The sequence below is a fragment of the Pan troglodytes genome, chromosome 8 (assembly GCF_028858775.2).
Source record: "Pan troglodytes isolate AG18354 chromosome 8, NHGRI_mPanTro3-v2.0_pri, whole genome shotgun sequence".
In the NCBI taxonomy this organism is placed as follows: domain Eukaryota; kingdom Metazoa; phylum Chordata; class Mammalia; order Primates; family Hominidae; genus Pan; species Pan troglodytes.
Window position 1 is genome coordinate 137,093,600 of NC_072406.2, and position 20,031 is coordinate 137,113,630.

The 20,031-nt window shown below is 55.4% G+C and overlaps 1 protein-coding gene across 11 annotated transcripts in view; it reads right to left on the reverse strand.

The window, feature by feature from the left end:
• Window positions 1–20,031, reverse strand: part of CTBP2 (C-terminal binding protein 2) — a 172,782-nt gene that overhangs the window by 10,255 nt on the left and 142,496 nt on the right. For 10 of the 11 annotated variants that reach the window (XM_063781204.1, XM_063781203.1, XM_063781206.1 and 7 more), the window contains 2 exons: window positions 4,736–4,890; window positions 4,348–4,492 (listed from right to left, as the gene is read on the reverse strand). In XM_063781204.1, the coding sequence (XP_063637274.1) occupies window positions 4,348–4,492; window positions 4,736–4,890 (300 nt within the window). Of the gene's footprint in view, window positions 1–4,347; window positions 4,493–4,735; window positions 4,891–6,944; window positions 7,455–20,031 lie in introns of those variants that run through there. The other variant, XM_009459463.5, reaches the window with a different exon arrangement.

Genomic DNA, 20,031 nt, shown 5'->3' on the forward strand with positions numbered 1-20,031 from the left:
GTATGCTAACAGTTTGATGCAAAAAACATACGTTTTAAACATACTGGTTTTAAAAAAACACCTCCACCCCCACATGGATGCAAGGGCTGGCCCCGGGAACGGAACCGATGTCCGAAGCGTGTGCACAATCGCCCCGTTGTCCTGTGCTCAGCACCCTGCTCTGCTGGGAAGAACTCAGAGCAGACGGGATGCCCTCCCTGCCCCGTGGAGCAGCCTTCAGGTCAGGGCCGAGGGTGGCTTGGGGTGAGCCCTCTGGCCCCACACGAGCTGCAGAGACCAGGGTCAAGTATCTCCCAGCACAAAGCAGCTGTGGCGTGGAGAGTTAACCCAAGTCATAGGCAGAAAGGGCCCTGCCATTTATCCTCCTCAGCCAGAGGGTGTCTGGGGAAGAATGAATGACTGCCAGATACAACAGGGGTGCAAGCAGGCAGAGGGCCAGGCTGGGAACGGCCCCTCCCTACACCCGACAGGTGGAGATCCAGAGGCCTGCTTGCAGCAGAGACCAGAGGGGCCGAGCCAGGGGCGGGGCCCCAGAGGGTGGGCTCAGCAGCCAGCCTGTGGCTCCCAGTTGAGCTCTCTGAGGAGGGGTGTGGCTACCTGGGCATCACGTCAGCCCAAGTGAAAAGGTTCCCTCCTAATCCCAGGTTTGGGACCCTTAGGAGAGTGTCTCTCCCAGCAAGGGGTGCCCAAGGCACTGGGACAGGGCCACCTTTAAGGCAGCCCAGGATTCCTCTATCTTAAGTCCTGAAGATTGGGGTGGGGACAGATTGAGGTGGGGACAGATTGGGGTGGGGACGGCAATCACCAAGGCAGCTTCTTCGGCTCTACTGGACAGGAAACAAGACCAGTGGGTGCCACAAACCCACTTTCTAGACGGCTGCGTGGCTGTCTCCCCACAAGGGCCACCCCTAGGTCTAGGGCCTTGAGAGTGACCCGCTTAGCAAGACACACAGCTCAGAGAAGGTGAAGCCACTGTGAGCAGGTCACCCACCCACCCAACGTGGCCACTGAGGGCTCCTCTGGGCCACAGACACCTGCCAAGGGAACAGTGTGGTTGACTGTGACTGAGGCCGACCAACTTTCCCACGAGCTGGATGCCAGGAATCTTGCAGGAAACTGGCCTCATTCATTTGAAATAGCTCAGCAGAGAAGCTGGGGCTTGATCACATGCCATGTTATTATTAAGTCAGATAGACTGAGGCTGATGCCAGAGGTTCAAGAAAATCTTTGGCGGCTGGGACAATTTTCATTCCTCGGGCAGGCTAAAGCCCAGCAGGGAGGCCCCGCAGCAGAATCACCCTCAAGGACGCTGGCTCCGTGCTGCTGCCGGGGCTGGCTCGGCAGTGCTGCCTGGCGTGAACAGCAGCACCTCCTCCTAGGAGATGAGCTGATGCTGGCTGAGAGACCCCACAAGGCCACGTGTGTAAAGGCACCCGGGTGGGTGTGGCACATAAAGGCAGGTTGAGGCAGGACATCTGTTCAGTCTTCTCACCGAACTTGGACATTCAGCTCCTTGGTTCCACTGCTCACCGGAGTGCAGAGTCCCAGGACGGGGAGATGGTGCAGGAGGAAGAGCTGCGGCCACTGCCTGGGATGGTAGAACCTTCCCACCCAGACCGCAGCGGCGCCACTGCCAGGAACCTCCATAACCTCACCGCTCTCTCGGAGGGAGCATCTTCTTAGCTGTCCTATATCGCTCTGTGGATGCGGCCTCCCTTCTGGATGAGTCAAGCTGATCCTTCAAGTGCCACACGATGGTTGGCTCTGATACTCGCAGGCTGGGCCTCCCAGCGTCCACGGAGCCCGGAAAACGGCCCCAAAGAGGCAAGCTGCTTTTCTCTCACGGTCAGTGCCATCGTGCTTTAATCCCTTCATGACTGCCGCTGCCACGGAAACCACATAAACCAGCTTGCTAGAGGCGGCGGGGGTGGGGAGGGGTGTAGGGCTCTCTCGAGGTCTTCCCAGCTCGTGGGGAGAAGTGCAGGTGAGCAGCTTCCTCAAGCCTCGCCCTGCTCTTGCCGTGAAGCGCCGACTCTCGCCTGTCATTCCAGGGCTGACAGCTCAGAGCCTTGCGATCCCAGAAGGTGTCACCAGAGGCCTAGTGTGCTGCCTCGTGCAACATGGAGGGCCCTGTTTTCTGGGCCTGCGAGGGACCTTCTTTCATCAGGAGAGGGCCTGCCTGCAGCCACCTGCCGCTCCCAGCCCTCAGCACAAAAGGCCCGCTGACCGCATGATGTGGGGAATATGCATTCGGAGACAAAGGACGTCTGGACAGAGGCTCATTTTCCGCCTCCAGAGTCTACATTCGAAAAGTGTCCTTTAAAAGGGCCCCGCAGATGTCTTCCAAGCGCCCTTATCAGATGGGACCAGGATCAATGAAAATCCACCACTCACAGCCCTTCTACATTTTCCAAAACCGCAGTCCCTGGTCCTGGTCGTCTTCTGTGGGTCTTAGAACTCAGGGAACACAACGTCCCATCTCGGCCCTCCCAGGCCCCCCGTCATTGAGGCCTTGGTGCCTTTCTGGCCCCACTGCCTGTGCGGGGCACTTCTAGAAATGGGAAGTTCCACCGGCAAGGACCTCCCCTCTCTCCCTGGAAAGCAGCGTCTGGTCCAGCCGAGGAAGGGCAGGGTCAGCACCTGTATGGGCCTGGGAGCTGTGTGGTGAGGGGCCGACGTGCTGGAGAAGCAAGAGGTGTGCGGGGGACAAGGATTTGAGAGCCCCTGGCACATGAAGCTGTATTCTCCTCTGCTGTTGAAACTTGGGATTTCAGCTCTACCCAGAGCACAAAGGACATTTGTTTTCAAACAAAAATATCCTTGTTTGTGCCAGGGAAAGATGGAAAATTTTAGTTTATATTAAACACGCCTTTGAAGACTCACATCTTCCGGAGTGTCTTTGTTCCAACAGAGGGGCTCGGAAGGACGCCGTGGCTGGTAGCAAGTGAGGGGTGTGGGGAGGGTGAGGGGTGGATGTGTGAAGCTGCTGCTTCCAGGACCCTAAGGGGTGTGGAATCTGAGTGACTCTCTCTCCTTCCCTGGCCTTTTGCTTTGGGATTTGCCCGTGGGGCAGCCCCACCCCACTGTGTCCTGACCCCTGTGAGTGTATGGGCAGCTCCCTGCTCGCCCGGCTCCCCAGCCCTGCTCCTGACACCAAGACCCACCCAGTGCTTCCGGTACCTGGGTGCTGCCCCGACTGGCCGTGAAGGATTCAACTAAGATTCTGACCCATACACTCCATGCCCCAGGCTAAGGCTGTGGAGAGACAGCTGGAGCCCATGGGGGTGGCCTCCCTGAAAACGTGGCCGGTGGTGCCCGAGAGCAGGATTCTCAGATGTATGTAACACTCCGCTCACACACAGAGCCCATTTGACACCCAGCCCGTCCCGGAAGCACCGGGGCCCACTGGGGCCTTAGCCGATGGGAGAGAGGTGGGGAAATAGCGCCTGGGCTATTCCTGGAGCACAGGAAGAGCTGTTCCAAGGCCAGGCTGCTGCCCTGGAATTCATGGTGCCTCATGAATTTGGGGCACCTCAGCACTCGTAAGGCAGAGTACAGCCCCCACCCCCAAAATGCAGGGGTGGCGTGTTCCAAACACAGAGCAAGCACAGTGCCCACCTGGCCCTCTCCCGAGGACGCTCGATGCCAGCGGTCTGCTTCTTGTGCCTCTGCACTCAGCACTCGCGAGCTCACACCGGGTGCTGGGCAGAGGCCCCCCTCAACATGCACCCCCAGCCGCAAGTGCATGGGGCCAATAAGCAGCTTTGAAGCCCCCAACTCTGGGTTCGCGCCTGCTGCCTCTGCTTTTCTTCGGAAGCCTCTGTCATCAACCGTGTTGGGCAGGGGTCTACCTGCTTTGGTGCTGACCTGGGCCACATGCTGCTAAGGCTGCCCTCCCAGAACGGGAGGCCCAGGTTCCCATGTGGACAGGGGCCTAGAGCTGTGCACACGGCAGGGGCAGTTTAGGGGACACACACAACAGGGGTCATTTAGGGGACGCACCCAGCAGGGGTGGTTTAGAGGACATGTGGCCAGTCGCATTCTCCCCTCTGGAGGTGGCACTGGGTGTCTCCAAATTGAGCCTGTGCCAGCTGGGTGTTGCTCTGAGGGCAGAGATGCCTCACAGCCCCGCGGACCCCACACAGGGGCCAGCAGGGACTATCCTACCTGTGTCATGTGAAGGCAGGGCCGCAAGGTGCTCCACAGCCCGGCCTGGAGGCAGCCACCTTGCTACAGCCAGAAGCGGCTGCTCCGTGGTCCCAGTTCCAGCTGCTTCTCCGAGCCCACCCAAGCAGGGCCCACAGAGCTCCGGACAACTCCAGGCAGCCAGCGCTGCCTCGCACTCACCGAGCTCGCCGGCAGCCTTGATGTCCACGTTGTCATAGCCACTGCCTATCCGCACGATCACTCTCAGGGCCTTGAACTTCTCCAGGTCCTCCCTGGTGAGGGTGATGGTGTGGTACATCATGGCGCCCACAGCTTCGTTTAGAACCTGCGTGGGAACAGAGCACAGGGTCGGAGCCCCACCCCGTGCAGCCCACCGGCACCACTTGGCCTGGCCCCCTGGCCCTATCACCCTTGAACCTGAGGCAGAGGAGTTCAGCAGGAAAGCAGGGAACAGGGGTTCTGGGGCCTGCCGGTGACTCGGGGCGATCTAATGGGGGGATGCTGGGGAGGGCCGGGGAGGAAACTGCCCAAGGTCAGTGCAGGCCCCGGCCGGGCAGGGTGGGCCCACCTTCTCGTGGATTTCCTGCGTCGACTGCGCGTCACAGAAGGCCACGGTGGCCAGGTCCTTCAGGATGGGCATCTCCACAGTGCAGTCGCGGCCGTCCAGCAGCGCCACCAGGGGGCGGGGGTGCAGGGGGCCGTTCATGATCTGGGGGCGGATACCTGCAAGGAGGGAAGGGGTGAGCACAGTGGGTGGGTGGCTGGGGCCACAGGGTGCGTGGAGGGGCAGCTCCCCACTCATCACTCAGGGCAGGGCTTGGGCAAGCGAGGGTGGCGGAGCAGCGAGGGCACCGTCTCCACCTGCATCACCTTCCAGGGAGCCACTGACACGAAGAGGAGCCACTTCCCATCCACTTGCGGCTCTGGCTGGAGACGCACACGGCTGCTTCCCTGCCAGCAGACCATAGTCCCAAGAGCCTCAGGACCATGGGGCCCCGAGGCCAGCACAGGCTAGTCCAGCACAGGACGGGTCCCCGCACCGCGTGCCTCCCTGCCTGCACCGGCACCAGCTGCCCCTCACACAATATGACAGGGGATAAGGCGTGTGCGTCCGAAGGAACTTCCTGGACAGGCCCTGCACAAACAGGCGGCCTGGGCAGGCTCCTCCAGCCCCTCTCACCTGCGCTGGGTGAGGAGAAATGGCGGGTCTGGGGCAGGGAAGGTATGCCTGAGGGCAGGAGGCCTCTAGGGGCTCAGGAGAGCAAACTTCTCAAAGGACCACACAGCAAGCAGCTCTCTAGACAGGCCAGAGCCATCATATTAATCCTGACAGATTTCCTGGTGCTGCCAACAAGGCGAAGGGACAGCTGTGAGGACAGAGGGGCAGGGGCGACCCCAGGAAGGGCCCCAGTGGTCCTTCCCACAAGTCCAAGTACAAATTCTCTAGCAACTTCATCTGGACCAGCGCGGCGGAATCTAGATGTTCGGCGGGGTGGTGGAAGGCCTCACCTGCCACACTACGGACGCACATGCTTGCGCCCCGTGCACATACAGGGCAGACACCCTGCGGGGCCCGCCCAGGATGCAGCGAGAGCCTCAGGGCCTCTTTTCTCTCTTTATTCTGTGCAGCAAACCCAGCAGGCTCTGAAGACCTCAGAGACAGAGAAGCAGCATTTTCTCCAACAAAAACTGCCCCCTTCAAATCCATCCTTGGATTTTGTAGGTCCTCCTGACCATCTGCCCAAACCTCACATCTTCAAGACCCACACCCTGGACACAAGAGAACAACTACCTGAGTTCCAGAGGTGCAATCCGCCGAGATGCCAGGAAGGGGCAATGTCTCTTGTCAAATTAGAACTCTTTAGCCGCAGATTAAAACTTTGGGGCTCATCAAGTTTTCAGATATCCAGATCAACCCTGGCGGCGGCCTTACATCCCCATCCCCTCCCTCCCTCTGAGGCTGGACGGTCCAGGCCATTGCTCCAGGCTGAGCCCAGCCTGGTGACCCACCATGGGTAACCCAACCAGGAAGGTGTGACATTCCCGGGATCACTGGCCTTTGAGCACAAGGCAGCAGGCTCAGGATCCCACAAGCAAAAGCAGGAGCCTTCCACAAAGGCCAGCTTCATCTGTGTGGCCTCGCCTTCCAGCCCTAACCTCCTCAAGGGCTCTTGGTAGTCCCCAAGCTGGCCACTTGGTGGGGACGATGACTGGGACCCCAGCCACGGGGGGGCTCCTGCTGGACCACCAAGGCTCATATTCCATTAGCCACACGCTCGGAGACGAGGAAGGATATCCCCCTCCACTGGGGCCGTGACTGCATCCTGTTAAGACTATACACGGTGCTGGGGAGGGACGGCCCAGGGCACCTGCACCAGCCCTGCATGGAAGGCCGTGCTCGGCCAGTGGGACTTGGGATAAGTGTCTCTTTGAGCACAAAGTATAAAAAAGGCTTTTGTCCCAGCCTCAGAAGAATGGGCTGGGGTAGCCAGGGCCACAGCCAGCCCCGCATGGCCCCCAAGCTAAGTGCAGTTCTCCTGCCACCCCCGGCTGGGAGGAATCGTGGCCCCTCTCAGCCCTGAGCGGCAGCTGCACCCGACGCTCAGACACCAAAGGCACACGTGCACCCAGTCACTCCTGCTGCTGCCCCGACACCCAGGTCCCCAAACAGGGTGTCCGCATGGATCCGTACTCCAACATCCTTCTGCACCAGGAAAACAGGGCAGGGTAGGGGGAAAATAAGGCAGGGACGAGGGCCAACACCCCCGTGTCCTCACCAGCCCACGACCTGTATGAGTGGACAGGAAGCGTGCAGCAGAAAGCTGGACACCCCCTCAGCTCATCCGCGAGATCCGCAACAGCACCGTCACCTGACGAGGAACCCGACACACATGGCTCCCACCTGGGCTCCCGTTTTCTGCTATGAAAATGGTACAACTGCCAAATTCCACAAGATTCCTTCTCTTTGGGTACACTCTTCTGGCCGCTACTTGAGGTCTGAGCGCACAACCCTGTGGGGCCTGGAAGTCCTGGTCTCATGCCCCAGGCGGTCGCCCACACACAGTGAGGAACACCCCAACTTCACTTTCAGGGGTGCTGGCAGGATGGTTATCGGAGAGAGTGCCTGATTATAAGAAATCCAAGCTGTTCGTTAAATGGTAGCCACACAGGAAAACCACGCTGGGCGCAAGGTGGGAATCCAGAGCCGCTGATGCGTCTGGGGAGCCTGAGAGGCCATTGTCACAAGATGTCCATCCGCAGCATCATCAGTGCATGGATCCGTTACCAGGGTAACAAACTCCAGGTTGCCTAGCGATCGGCTCCCTCCCCGACACGGGTTGCCTTTCTCCTTGGTGAAACCCACCCTCTACCCTCCCTGATGGCCGGGCACGCAGAACGTGGCTGAGGCTGGCCCGAGACCTGTCCAAGGTCTGAGGCTCGAATCCTGGCAGCAGGTCCTTCACGGCAAGGCGGGAAAAGAGAAAAGCAAACGGGTTCTCATGCTGGGAAAAGATGCTGGGCACGACGGCCGGAGGTGGGGGGTTGGGAGTGGGTGAGATGCTTGCGTGTCCTGCATGAGGTGCAGGGATATGGAGGCCACAGGAGACCCCCAAGCCCTGGGCACGAGAGCTTAGCTGGGACAATGCCAAGGTTTGCTCTAGAAAGGAAAGCGCCATCTTCCAAGTGCTCCTTCAGTCCCAGAAGGAAACTGTCCACCCACACACCAGAGAATCTGGACTGAAATTCAAGCCCTTGCCTAGCAGCCGCTGCCCCTACAGGCTTGCTGGAGCCTGGGGCAGAGGTTTCTGGAAGAGCTCATATGGAAGATCTCATATGGAGAGATGAAGGTGCAAACAGATCCCCCATCTTACCTCACACAGGATTCCTGACGCCTCTTTCAGGCTTCTGACCATTTGAGCAAGTTTTTAACCTATTAGAATGTAACTGACACACAGAGTAAGATTCATATACATTAAGATGGAACACGACCCTTTCAGGGACGTGGGGTCCCCAGGCCCAGCGGGGGAGGATTGGGAATTTGCGAGGAGAAAGTTCAAGGCGCAGTACGTAATGAGGGCTTCCGAAGAACTGGGCTTTATGCTAGAAAGCCATGGCTTCCAGTTGCTATGCACAGCTGAAGGCCTTTTCCATGCGCACAGACCACAAGGCAGACGAGAGTCCTGCAGTGCTGCTGTTCTTCCCACTTCACAGCCCGGGAGTCGGCGCTCAGGGTGGCCCTGTACCACGGTGCGCAACCACGAGGTATGAGGAGACCCTTGCGGACGAGGGTCACAGGGCCCTGGTGCCCTCTATGCGCTATTTTTCCTTTCTACCATCTCCCACCGGTAAACCTGCCTTGTCCATTTCAGGACAATTCCAGCTGCAACTGGACACATCACGGAAATGACATCAGTGCCTTACTGTTGACAGCTTGCCCACATTAACTGTGTAGAGCAGAAAGCCCTGCCGGCTCCCCTGGTATCAATTACTATCTGGTTTCAGGCTTGCGTGTGCACCAGGACGGCCCTGCCCCTCCGTCCGGGATGCGCTGTGCACCAGCTCAAGGCAGTGCTGACGCCCATCCCTGGGCCTGGTATTGCCTAGAGCTGCAGCTGCAATAAATACTTGTGAAATGAGAGATGCTCAGTCAAAAACAAAGACAACACCAGGCCAAACTGCTGGACTTTTGTGAACAGTAACCAGACACCCGGGAAAAGCAAAGTCCGCGGATCTCACAGATCCTAAGGCAGGTAGATCTCAGGGAGGATGGCGGAAGGATCCGGAGCTGGAAAACGCTACATTTCATTGTGAGGAGCTGCTGCTTTCTCGGATACAGGCAGACAGGCCTGGAGTTGACCTTCTGGCTCAGTACCATGCAAGGCAAATGGGATGTTCCCCTGAGCAGTCACCAAGAAGGAACTGGATTGATCCTGCCACACAAAGCTGCCTGCAGTGTTTCTGAGACCCATTTTCCAGTCTTCCTAGACATTGTGTGAGCTAAGCCGACATCCTTCCAACAGAAATTCTCATTATTTAAAAATGATCTAAATGGGTTTCTGTTGCTTACAGCACAAGACAACCTGCCCCAGGGTAAAGGGTTTCAGGATTTTAGGCTTCTACCCCAAAGGAAAGCAGCTGCAAATGATCATTTCTGACATAGGAGGCAAAGGCTGGCTCTGGCTTTTTTTTTTTTTTTTTTTTTGGAGACAGAGTTTCACTTTTGTTGCCCAGGCTGGAATGCAGTGGCACGATCTCCGCTCACTGCAACCTCCACCTCCCAGGTTCAAGTGATTCTCCTGCCTCAGCCTCCCAAGTAGCTGAGACTACAGGCATGTGCCACCATGCCTGGCTAATTTTGTATTTTTAGCAGAGACAGGGTTTCGCGATGTTGGCCAGGCTGGCTTCGAACCCCTGACCTCAGGTGATCCACCTGCCTCGGTCTCCCAAAATGCTGGGATTACAGGCAATGAGCCACCGTGCCTGGCTGGCTCTGGCCTCTTTTTTTAAAACTCACTAGATTTTATGGAAGTTTCCTGACACCGCAGCAGTCTCAAGACACCAGTGCCTGAGTCACTCCCTGTTCCTGACAGGGGCTACGGCTGCCCAAGGACAGACACTGGCCACATACCCCAGGGTTGCCCCATGAAGCCCCTGCAGGTTGCAGTCTTAGAGCTGACCGAGCTATCACATTCATGAGAAGAACCGCTGCTCAGAGTCACAGCAGTGGCCTTGCAGGAGGGAGCCTCTGTGGAATGAAGGCAGCTGCTGGAGTTTGCCGGGTGCCGTCACCAGCTGCCCTAACACAGATGTTGTAAGAAGTACCTGGATCCTTCCACAGACGGGAGATCCAGGCAGGTCTTCCAAAGATCCCGACAGAAGGCGTCAGAGTGCTGCAAGCAGCTCCGAGCTGTACGAAGTAAAGCAGAGGTTCCTCTTCAAAGACTTTCCTCCCCGTCTAATTAGGAATAAATACTAACTTCTCTTAGAGGCAAAATTTATTCAAAGATCTGTGCTAACATTCTTAAATATCTGCTAGCCGTAATAAGGAAATCAACGTATGTTATGTTCTTAGCTCCCGCAATTTAGCCTAAATATTTGCCCTGGCATGCTTATACTAGTCCAAGCAAGCATTAGGTCACAGCCTGTTCCTCTTCCTTATTTGAAGGTGTTTTTACCTTTCTCAACATTCCACAAGTTACCTCCTCCTTCCTTTGTTCCCCTCTACCTTTGCCTCTTTAAAAAAGCTCTAAGTTGCTAGCCAATCGGGACAAATAGAGAATGTGAGGTCCCTTTCCAGCCAACGGAAACTGGACACAGTGGTAGGGTGGACGTGTCAGGTTATAAATGACCCTGTGTCCTTTGTTGGGTGAACTCTCGTGGGAAAACTGCTGGAGAGTGTACCCTTTCTGCAGAAAGTAAAAATGGCCTTACTAAGTAAATTAAATTTATGTTCAAGTGCTATTTCTCTATGGCACCGGGGAACGAGCATTTCAAACAGAGCCAAGCGATTCACAGCTTCATCAGCCCCTGTGACCTGCAGGTGGCCTGGGAGGCAGGAGGAGCCTAAGCAGCCGGTGTGGCTCCCAGCCTCATGCACAATGATCCAGGAAGAAAGAGGAGACAAAACCACACAAACTCCAGAGGCCGGGGCGGGACAGGGAGTGACCCAACACAGCTGAACCTGAGGCCCCGCCTGCCTCCAAGGAAGCCCCACTTAATATCCCACCGATCCCACCACCCTCAGAAAAGCTTCCTCTTAAATGCGGCCTGCTCCCCAATTAAATGGCCGCTTTCTGCAATCCAGCATGACCCGATCCTCACTGGCTGAGCTCAGCAGACCTGATTTCTAGAAAGCCAGACACAGAATCAGAACTAAGGTCTGCTAAGAGTGTTATTTCAGAGGCTTGGGTTTCTACAATATAAAACTGAAAATTGTGACAGGGCCAAGCTGAGGGCCAGATTCTGATGCTGGGACGTACGCAAGTGCCTCTCAGACACTTGGCGTTAGACTTGTAAACACAGCTGCCTCAGTGGGTCTACAGGCCAGCCCAGCACACAGGGCTGTGGAGCTCTGATGGGGGAAGGCGGTCTGTGGCAGCCTCGTGTTGTCAAGGTAAGAGATGTCTCCCTTGCTTTGTAAACATGTTTAACCATGTTATAAAAGCTGTTCTAAACCGTCAGACGTGGGATCTAAACAACAGCAAATGTTCTGCAGTTGGCTGATCTGGAAAGTGAGCAAGCCACGGTGACTCCCCCTCCTTGTGTCCCCAGCAGCCGGGAAGGTGCCTGTTCCCACGGCAGCTGCAGAGAAGACTGTGGGCAACAGGCATCTCCCCTCTGCCTTTCATGAGAAGGACCACAGGAGCAGGGTGCTGATGAGCGGGTGGCTCCGGGAGCAGCTTCAAGGCATAATTTGGAAGAAAATCTGTGTTGCTAAGAGTGGCACTATTTTAAGGTTAAAAAAAAAAAAAAAAAGCAACTGCTATTGGAAATCTCAGCTTTGTTTCTACGTTGTTATCTGCTTTTTCATTTGGCAAATGGGCTTTCTCTCTGTGTTGCTTCTGGGAAGCTCTCCCAATGCTGCGTCCACTTCTTTGCCCAGCTTCCCAGAGGCTGCGATTTCATTTTACAGTCTCAGTAATGTATGGGTAGTATGTGCTCCCCCAGAATGGAGAACCCAATCCTTGAGTTTTAAGTATCACCTGACACGCCCAACAGATTCCCTGGCTCATGTGCACACTCCTCCTCCCACCATGCAATGCAAATGCGCAACCCTTATCTCTCTTTCTGCATTCATGGCAGACATCACTAATCGATCCCCACATTCTTCCTGAAGCCAGGACCTCAGCCCTGGAGTGGCATCACACACACCAAGCTGTTGAAGACCTGGCCCAGCTGAAAATGATTTAACTCAACCTTGGACAAGGACTGGCCTGAACCAGGCACTGGAAGACAGCATGAGGAGAGAATGAGAGAGCAGCGTGGTACAAAATGAGTGCCGGGGAATTTAAAGCATGAAGCACACCTTCTAAACTTAGAAAGTGGTGATGGCTGTGCCATCACTGTGTACATCCTTAGCAGCTATAGGGATTATCCTTATTTTTCTCCAGTGAGGTACAACCAGGTAGGAAAAAGCTCACAATCTGCAGCATATTCAGCCAGCCCACTCCTCACAATAAAAACGCCAGGATCTTAATCTTCCAAAGTTGGGCTATTACTTGTGAACAATTTAAAAGCGTTTATGGCAAAGGTTTCATGTGAATTATCCCTCAAGTTCCCCCTGCCTTTCTGTAAGGAGGGAAAAAATTGAGTGTTGGGAAATCTAGCTTCACCAAGGCCTCTGAGCACCCAGGGGCTGTGCTGTTTGGGGTGCCCCACACCAAGTGGGCTCCCCAGAAGGCTGGATGTGCCCCATGGGGAACCTAGTTTTAAGCTACTCCTCGGCTTCTGAGTTTGGCATTCTCTGCAAAGTCAGCTGGAGGTTTGGTGAAGAAATGGCCACAGGAACACCCTGATAAATAGATTTGCTTCTTAAATAAAACATGTATCTGAATGAGTCACGATGTGACACGTGAGAGGCTCCCAGGTAATCTCCCTTGTAGCTCAGGTGACAGCTGGACACAGAGCTGGCGAGGCAGGAGGCTCCAGGTACCCCTGTCTTTATCCAGCCAGTCAGGTGCAGTCTGGTGCTCCCCAGAGCCTGGGCCATGTTCTCAGGCCCCCAAAAGCTTTCTGGGTGATCATGTTAATAACGAAGAGCATGTGTGGTATCTTCCAGGGTTGGAAAGAGATGTCCAGACCTACACCATCAAGTTCAGAAAAAACACAAAATACAAACCCCCCTGAAAACGAAGCTCATCTGCAACCCTAGAAAGACAAGCACGTGCAGTCACTTCAACGGGTTCCTCAGAGCCCCTGGGGAAGCTGCAGCCCACACCCTGCAGTGTCCGCGCCACGCGGAACGGAGGAGCACAGCGGGCCCTGAACACAGGAAAGTGACAGCTATTTCCCGGTTTGTAATGGAGTTTAAAATAAAAACAAAACCAAGAGTGATGTTAGGTGCTTGAAAGTGTTTTTAGGCACTGGTGGCTTTTTGGAAGCCCAGACACCGTCCTGTTGGCTGCCTCTGGTGTTGAGTGTTCAGGCTCCGTCACCTTCACCTAACCCCGGGTGCAGCTCATGTTCTGGGGTGAATTTTTGCCCTGAGGAAGCAGGTGCCATCCACCCGGGGCAGATCCAACAACCCCACCCAGCCTGTGTGAATGCAGACACTGCTGACTCACTGGGCCTGAAAGATCCGTAAAGGGACATCACCAAAAACGGCGCCTTAGAAGGCATTCCCACAGCCAAGGACGTGAGGCTCTGCTTCTATTTCTGGTGAGACGCGCTACGTGTGCGAGATTTCCCCAGTGGCCCAGCCTCACATGGGTGGTCCCTGGGCTCTGGGAGGGAGGACAGGATGTGGGGATAGAAGCCGGAGCAACATCCAAGCCTGAGGAGCAAGGAGTAAGGATTGTGGCTCCCACTGGGTGAGGCTCTGCGACATACCCTCCTGCTTCCCAACACGGGGACGGTCCCTGCAGGGCCGGGCGGTCAGGATCTCATGCACAGGATGGGGACACTCTCAGCCACCACTGTGGCTGGGGACACACATCGTCTGAGTCCCCTGTCCAATAAACAGTTCTGGTGGAACCTTCCAGGAGGACTGTTTGTTCTCTTCCTGCCGGCACGCCAAGGTCAGATGCGCCCTGGGGTTCTCACTCCCTTACCTGCCTGTGCCTCTGCATACCCCACTCGTGTGGCCGCTCCTCCAAGCTTCTGTGGAAGAGATGAGCCTCAGGGCATCGCCAAAGACTAAAAATTGTTGTTGTTGTTGTTGTTTTGAGATGGAGTCTCACGCTGTTGTCCAGGCTGGAGTGCAGTGGTGCGATCTCAGCTCACTGCAACCTCCGCCTCCTGGGCTCAGGTGATTCTCCTGCCTCAGCCTTCCAGATGGGGTTTCACCAAGTTGGCCAGGCAGGTCTCAAACTTCTGAACTCAGGTGATCTGCCTGCCTCGGCCTCCCAAAGTGCTGGGATTACAGGCATGAGCCACCGCGCCCGGCCAAAAGACTAAATTTTAAGAAGCACAAACCTGCCAAGGACAAAAAGGGGCTTCCATATGACTATCTGTTCACCCTGGTGAACTCAGTCGTCAAAGCCAGGACTGGCTGGTCCACCTAACTCATTCCTCCTTGGGAGGTGCCCACCTCGCCTCTCCAAGCTGCCGGCCAGCAGCAAAGAATGCTATGACTATGGCGATGGGCCTTCTGTCTCGAGGGTGGCAGCTGCCAGCATGTGGTTCCAGCCCACAGCTCCTAAACTATGAGATTCTCAGTTCAAAGGCCCAAGCTCCGAGTTGTGAGGTGGTCTGGAGCCTGTTGGAAAGACCAAGAATGCCCACCATCTGCTCAGCCTCACCTGTAATGAAAACCAGCTGCCTGTAGCCAAGGGGCCGCCTGGGACACCCCTACTTCACATACCCCATGTGGGCAGGGTGCATTCTGTGCCACAGTAATTAGACACAGACTAGACTTTCCCAGGATGTGCCTGGAAGCTGGGGAAATACCTGAGACTGGAAATGCCCCAAGTTGTAAAATAGTCTCGTGCGGGCACCGCTGCCGTCAGCGGTATTGGTTTTCAATACTTTATTGCAGCAATAAAATCACCTATGCACCAAGAACCCAAACACACAGGGAGTCACGTTTCTGGTAACAAAGGGATGGTAAACAGTTAGCTCCTTATACCATATGCTGAGCATCATGACCATGGAATACAGCCTGTCCCATTTAGAAGGATGGTCACGGCCACTTCTCTTGCACCCTCCACACAACCCTGTGCCGTAGGCGCTGCTGTTTCCCCAGCAGGTAATGGAGGTGGGGGGAACTTGCCCGGGGTCACACAGCAAGTAAGTGATGGAGTCAGGACTCAAACTCAGGTCTCTCTGACACCAGAGACCAAGCATGCAACCCCAGGGTCCACCGCAGTGCAAACCACCTGCTGGATTGGTTCAACTCAACAAGCTCTGGACACTGGATAGACAGACATCATCAGGCCTGGCCCTAGGAAACCGACAGGTGATCTTGCCTCGGCAGGCTGAGGTAGGTCTTAAATTTCTCTCTCTTTTACTGCAAGAATGCGATTGTTCGATCTATCAACCAGGCACACAAAATCAAGAACCAAGGGCCTGAGGCTTCTCACGTGAGGCATGCGCTCTTCCCACCCGGGTGTCTCTCTAGATCTTGCAGCCTAAAAGAGACATCATCATGGTAACTGTTATCAGAACGGCGGAGAACAGAAGGGCACATCCAAGCAAGTCCGAGACGCCACAGGATAGTAACATGTGTGTGCTGGCCCCACTCCCCAAGCTGGATGCAGGGACACACGGTCCTCCTCACGGTGTCCTATTGACCCAGCAGGCATTCATGGCCCCGGTGATAAGAAACCTTGTCCTAACCTGGACAACACAGTGAAATCCCATCTCTACAAAATTTACTGGGCGTGGTGCCACATGCCTGTAGTCCCAGCTACTTAGGAGGCTGAGGCAGGAGGATCCCTTGAGCCCAGGAGTTCAAGGCTGCAGTGAGCTATGAGTGTGTCACTGCACTTCAGCCTGGGTGACAGAGTGAGACTTGGCTCTAAAAAATTAATTGAAAAAACAAACACCTGATCCAAGAAATGGATCTATGTCAACTTGGCCCTTAACACTGGCCTCTAAGAGGGTTAATGCAAAATTCAATGCACACGAGGTTGATCTTCCTTACAGGAAGCAACCTCCTGGTGGCCTCCTGGCAAGTGGCCCAAATGCCCTGTGCCTCAGATGCCTGACCCCGTGGGCCTCTGGCCAGGCAGAACTTGCCGAGACGGGAACACCAGCCCTCCAGAAAGCACTGACTTGGAAGGAAGCACTTCCCCTAAAGTCTCGGGAAGAATGAGTTTGGGGAGCTGAGTTTCACCCAGTTCTGAGCCCTGGTGGACAAGACCAGTGACCACGGCTGCTCAGAATCCAGGCTCTCCAGGTTGAGCCACCAGCAGCCGCCTTGGCCGGCAGGGACGCCCTTCTGTCCTTTTCAGCAATAACCAGAGAGAAGGGCCAATCATCAGATCTCACCTCCAAGCGAATAAAAACCAAGAAAAGTGAGCGTTCGTCAACCCAAGCTCCCCATACCAGGCAGTTTTCCTAGAAGATACTCTGCGGTGTGGAGGATGTTTACCAGCTACCACACATCTGCTTCCTTGGGTAGAGGAAAAAAATGTGCTCCACGTTCCTCAACATTAGGTCTGAGTGACCGGAGCCCGAGGGAGCTTCATAGTGCAGTGCCGGGGAAACCTGCGTGGTCAATCCCGCTGTGATTGTTCGGAGACTCACTTCTCAGGCAGCGGATTCACGGTGCTGGACAACCAGCCAGTGAGGTGGGAAAACCCGCTTGCCAGCAAGTGACCAACACAAAAGAAAAAACTAGTCATCCCCGCCCAAGCAAGGCCATTAGCTTCTCTTCGAGTCCTGCACTGTCCCCAGAAGAGCCATGGCCCAGATGGAAAAGAAGCATTGCTGGTTTTCATATCAATGCAAAAAATCAGTGACAACCCCACAGGCCACAAGCAGGAAACGTGACGTCTGTTTTTGAAACAGAGCCTTTGCTGTGCGGTCCCTGGTGTGGCCTGGCCATCCTCCCCTGCCTCGCTGGGGCCACAGCCGGGCTCCCAGGGCTCCCTCCGTCCACTCCCGGTCTTGCAGTTGGGAGGGCGTCCCGGAAGCCCATGCAGCCCAAACCCTAGAGGACTCCCTCTGGCTTGAGGCTGAGGAGGGATGGGCTGGCCCCAGTGCTCCCCGAAGCACTTCCAAGAAGGCGCCTCGCCCGCCCGCTGTGTGGATACCGCTGGTGGAGGTGTTGGGTGAACAGCTCTCAAGTTCTAAAAATGTGCCCCTGACAACAACAGAAGGGGATGTTTGAGAAAAATAAGAGAAAATAGAGAAGCGAAAAGAACGAATTGTTGCCAGAGGAATCTGGCAGAGCGGCCAGCTGCTGCACACTCACTCGCCGGCCGCACAAGAGGCTGGGTGCTGGGCTGGCAGCGTGTCCAGTGTGGACACACACGGGGCTGGGTGAGATTCTGCAGGAATCTAAAAAGGCCACAGGCAACCCAGAGATGGCACGGGATGGCTCAGTCTGACTTCTCACTGTGTGAAAGTTTGAGAACGCCTACTGTGCGCTGGGTACCCGGGTCCCTGCACCTCACAAAAAGGCTCTGGCACCACCCGGGGTGACAGGGAAGGGGATGGTCAGGGTGCAGCGTGACTGGGGTCTGGGACCCTTTGGTGGGTCCCGATCAGGCTGAGGAAGGCCATGAGGCCCCGCCCACCCTTCCCAGTGCCCCAAGGGACTTTTCCTCCAAGGTACAGGAAGTAGCAGCCACCAGGAGGGCAAATGCCCTGGACGTTCCATGAACCTGCAGCGAGCCGAGCGCCACTGCCAAGTTCCAGGGGCCACCACTGAGTCACTGCCCGAGGGGATGGCTGCCCATGAGTGCCGGGACCAGGAGCCCTCTGGATGGCCGCCCTGGCTGCTGGCTTGTCCCTTGGAATCAGATGGACCAATTCCACCAGTGTTCCAGAGAAATGGACAACACGTCCTCCCGCAAAAGGACCCTGAGTAGCCTGTAGCCTGGCAGACCCAGTCTTAATTTTCTCACCTTATTTCCCAGGCTGAATGTCCACAAAAGCAAAATAACACCCTCCTCCTTAGCTATGGCAGCCAAGGCTGAGATGGGAGAGGGAGAAGCCTCATGCTTGCAGCACACTCTCGTTTTTCGAGTGGTCCTAAAACCCAAGAGGAAAGTGATCCGCGAGGACTGCTGTCCGGCAGGCCAGGGGCCAAGAGCGCTGCGCCCAGGCCCAGCTCACAGCCAGGAAGTGAACATTCTCAGCACAACAGCTGGCTGGATGCCGCCTCCATTCTTCTTTCTTCTCTAACTTTTTCTTAAAATCTAGTAACTTCTACAGCATCCCAGGCTCAGAGCCCAGTTTACAGGAAAACACTAGAACCCATCACAAAGGCATATTTATTCCTTCATATAAAAAGCATCTAATAGGCAAATCCCCAGTGGGGAAACGTGTTGGGTTGAGAGGCCAGAGGTCAGCTCTAAGCACTGTGGATGGAAGGGGAATGGACTGGCCTGCGCTGGGCAGTTGGTGCCAACATTCAGTTCCGCAGGCAGAGCTTCCTTCCACCACAAAAAATCCCTTAATGCAATCCCTTAATGAGGCAGGGCCAGAAGAGGAGGTAGGAACCCCGGGGGGAAGTCAGCGCCAAAGAACAGCTGACTGTATCCAGCCAAAGTGCAAGAAGAGCTTAACAACTTCAACCAGGATGAGGCCCTGGTGAAATCAGAAGGTGACACGCAGGAGGCTGTCGACGGGTAGCGGAGGAAGGTGCAGGCTGAGGAGCAGGGAGGTAATGCCAGAAAGCAAACTGCAAACCAGCGCTGATGCCGCTTCTTTGGAGAGGCGATAAAGGCAGGAGAAACTCACCTCTGCTTCTGAGCAACGGGTTCATCGGTCCCATCTTACATGCAGTGTGATTCTTCTATGTGATCAGTTTCCCTCTTTCTTTGGTTGCTAGGAAGCTCAGAGCAGAATTCCCACCTATCCCTGTGTACAGGATTGCACGGGATGCTGTGTTCCGGCCCTTCCACCCTCCCTCACCTTTTCCTACATTTACTTTTCCATTTATTAAAACTTTACCCTTGTGTGTGTTACAGCTGTTCCCAACAGCCAGCTTAAATCCTCTTATGACCAAAGAACATTTTACATTCCATTTAATCACACAAAAGAATGGCATTTGCTCTTCACTGGGAGAGTTAATTCCCTGAACTCTCCCAGGCAGCAGCATGATCCAGGGCAAGGAGTTTGGCCCCGCAGTCGGAGCAGCTCAGATGCAGCATGGTCTTGAGGGCAGCAGCTGGAGCCAGGCAAACACCAGCAGGTGCTCGTGGAGCCAGCTGGGGGCCCTGAGCTTGCCATGCACACAGCTCCGGTGTGATGCGGTTCTCAGAGCCGTGGGGGGCAGGTAGGGTGGGCACCATCACCCCAATGTTACCCATGGGAAGCGAGCCTCAGAGCCCATCATGATGACTGCCGCTCCAGAGCCCGTCATGACTCTTGCTCCAGAGCCCAGCCACTTTGTCCTGTTTCCTCTTGCTGACACAGACCTTGGCTTCCAGCTCGGACTGGTGTCTCCTCCCCAAGTGTATACCATTGTTGACTTTCCCTTGCTGTGCTAATGCACCATGCCTGAGGATCATCGTGGCATGGGCCACCCCCTGCTGTGGGACTCAGGGTAGGGGGTGAACCTCTCTGAGTCTGTCAGAGGAAAAATGTCCAGAGTCTTCCTGGGATTTCAGATGGGGGATCATCCTTGTCAAATGCTCCACAATAGGCCAGGTGCAGTGGCTCAAGCCTGTAATCCCAACACTTTGGGAGGCTGAGGCGGGGGGATCACCTGAGGTCAGGAGTTTGAGACCAGCCTGGCCAACATGGAGAAATCCCATCTCTACTAATACAAAAATTAACCAGGTATGGTAGTGGGCACCTGTGGTCTCAGCTTCTTGGGAAGCTGAGGTTGCAGTGAGCCAAGATTGTTCCACTGCACTCCAGCCTGGGTGACAGAGCAAGACTCTGTCTCAAAAACAAACAAACAAACAAACCAAAAACCAAAAACCAAAAACCAAAAAAAACACCAGACCAAACCAAACCAAAAAACAAACAAACAAACTCCACAATAGTGACAATTACTAATATTTACTGAACTCAGGGCCCTAGATT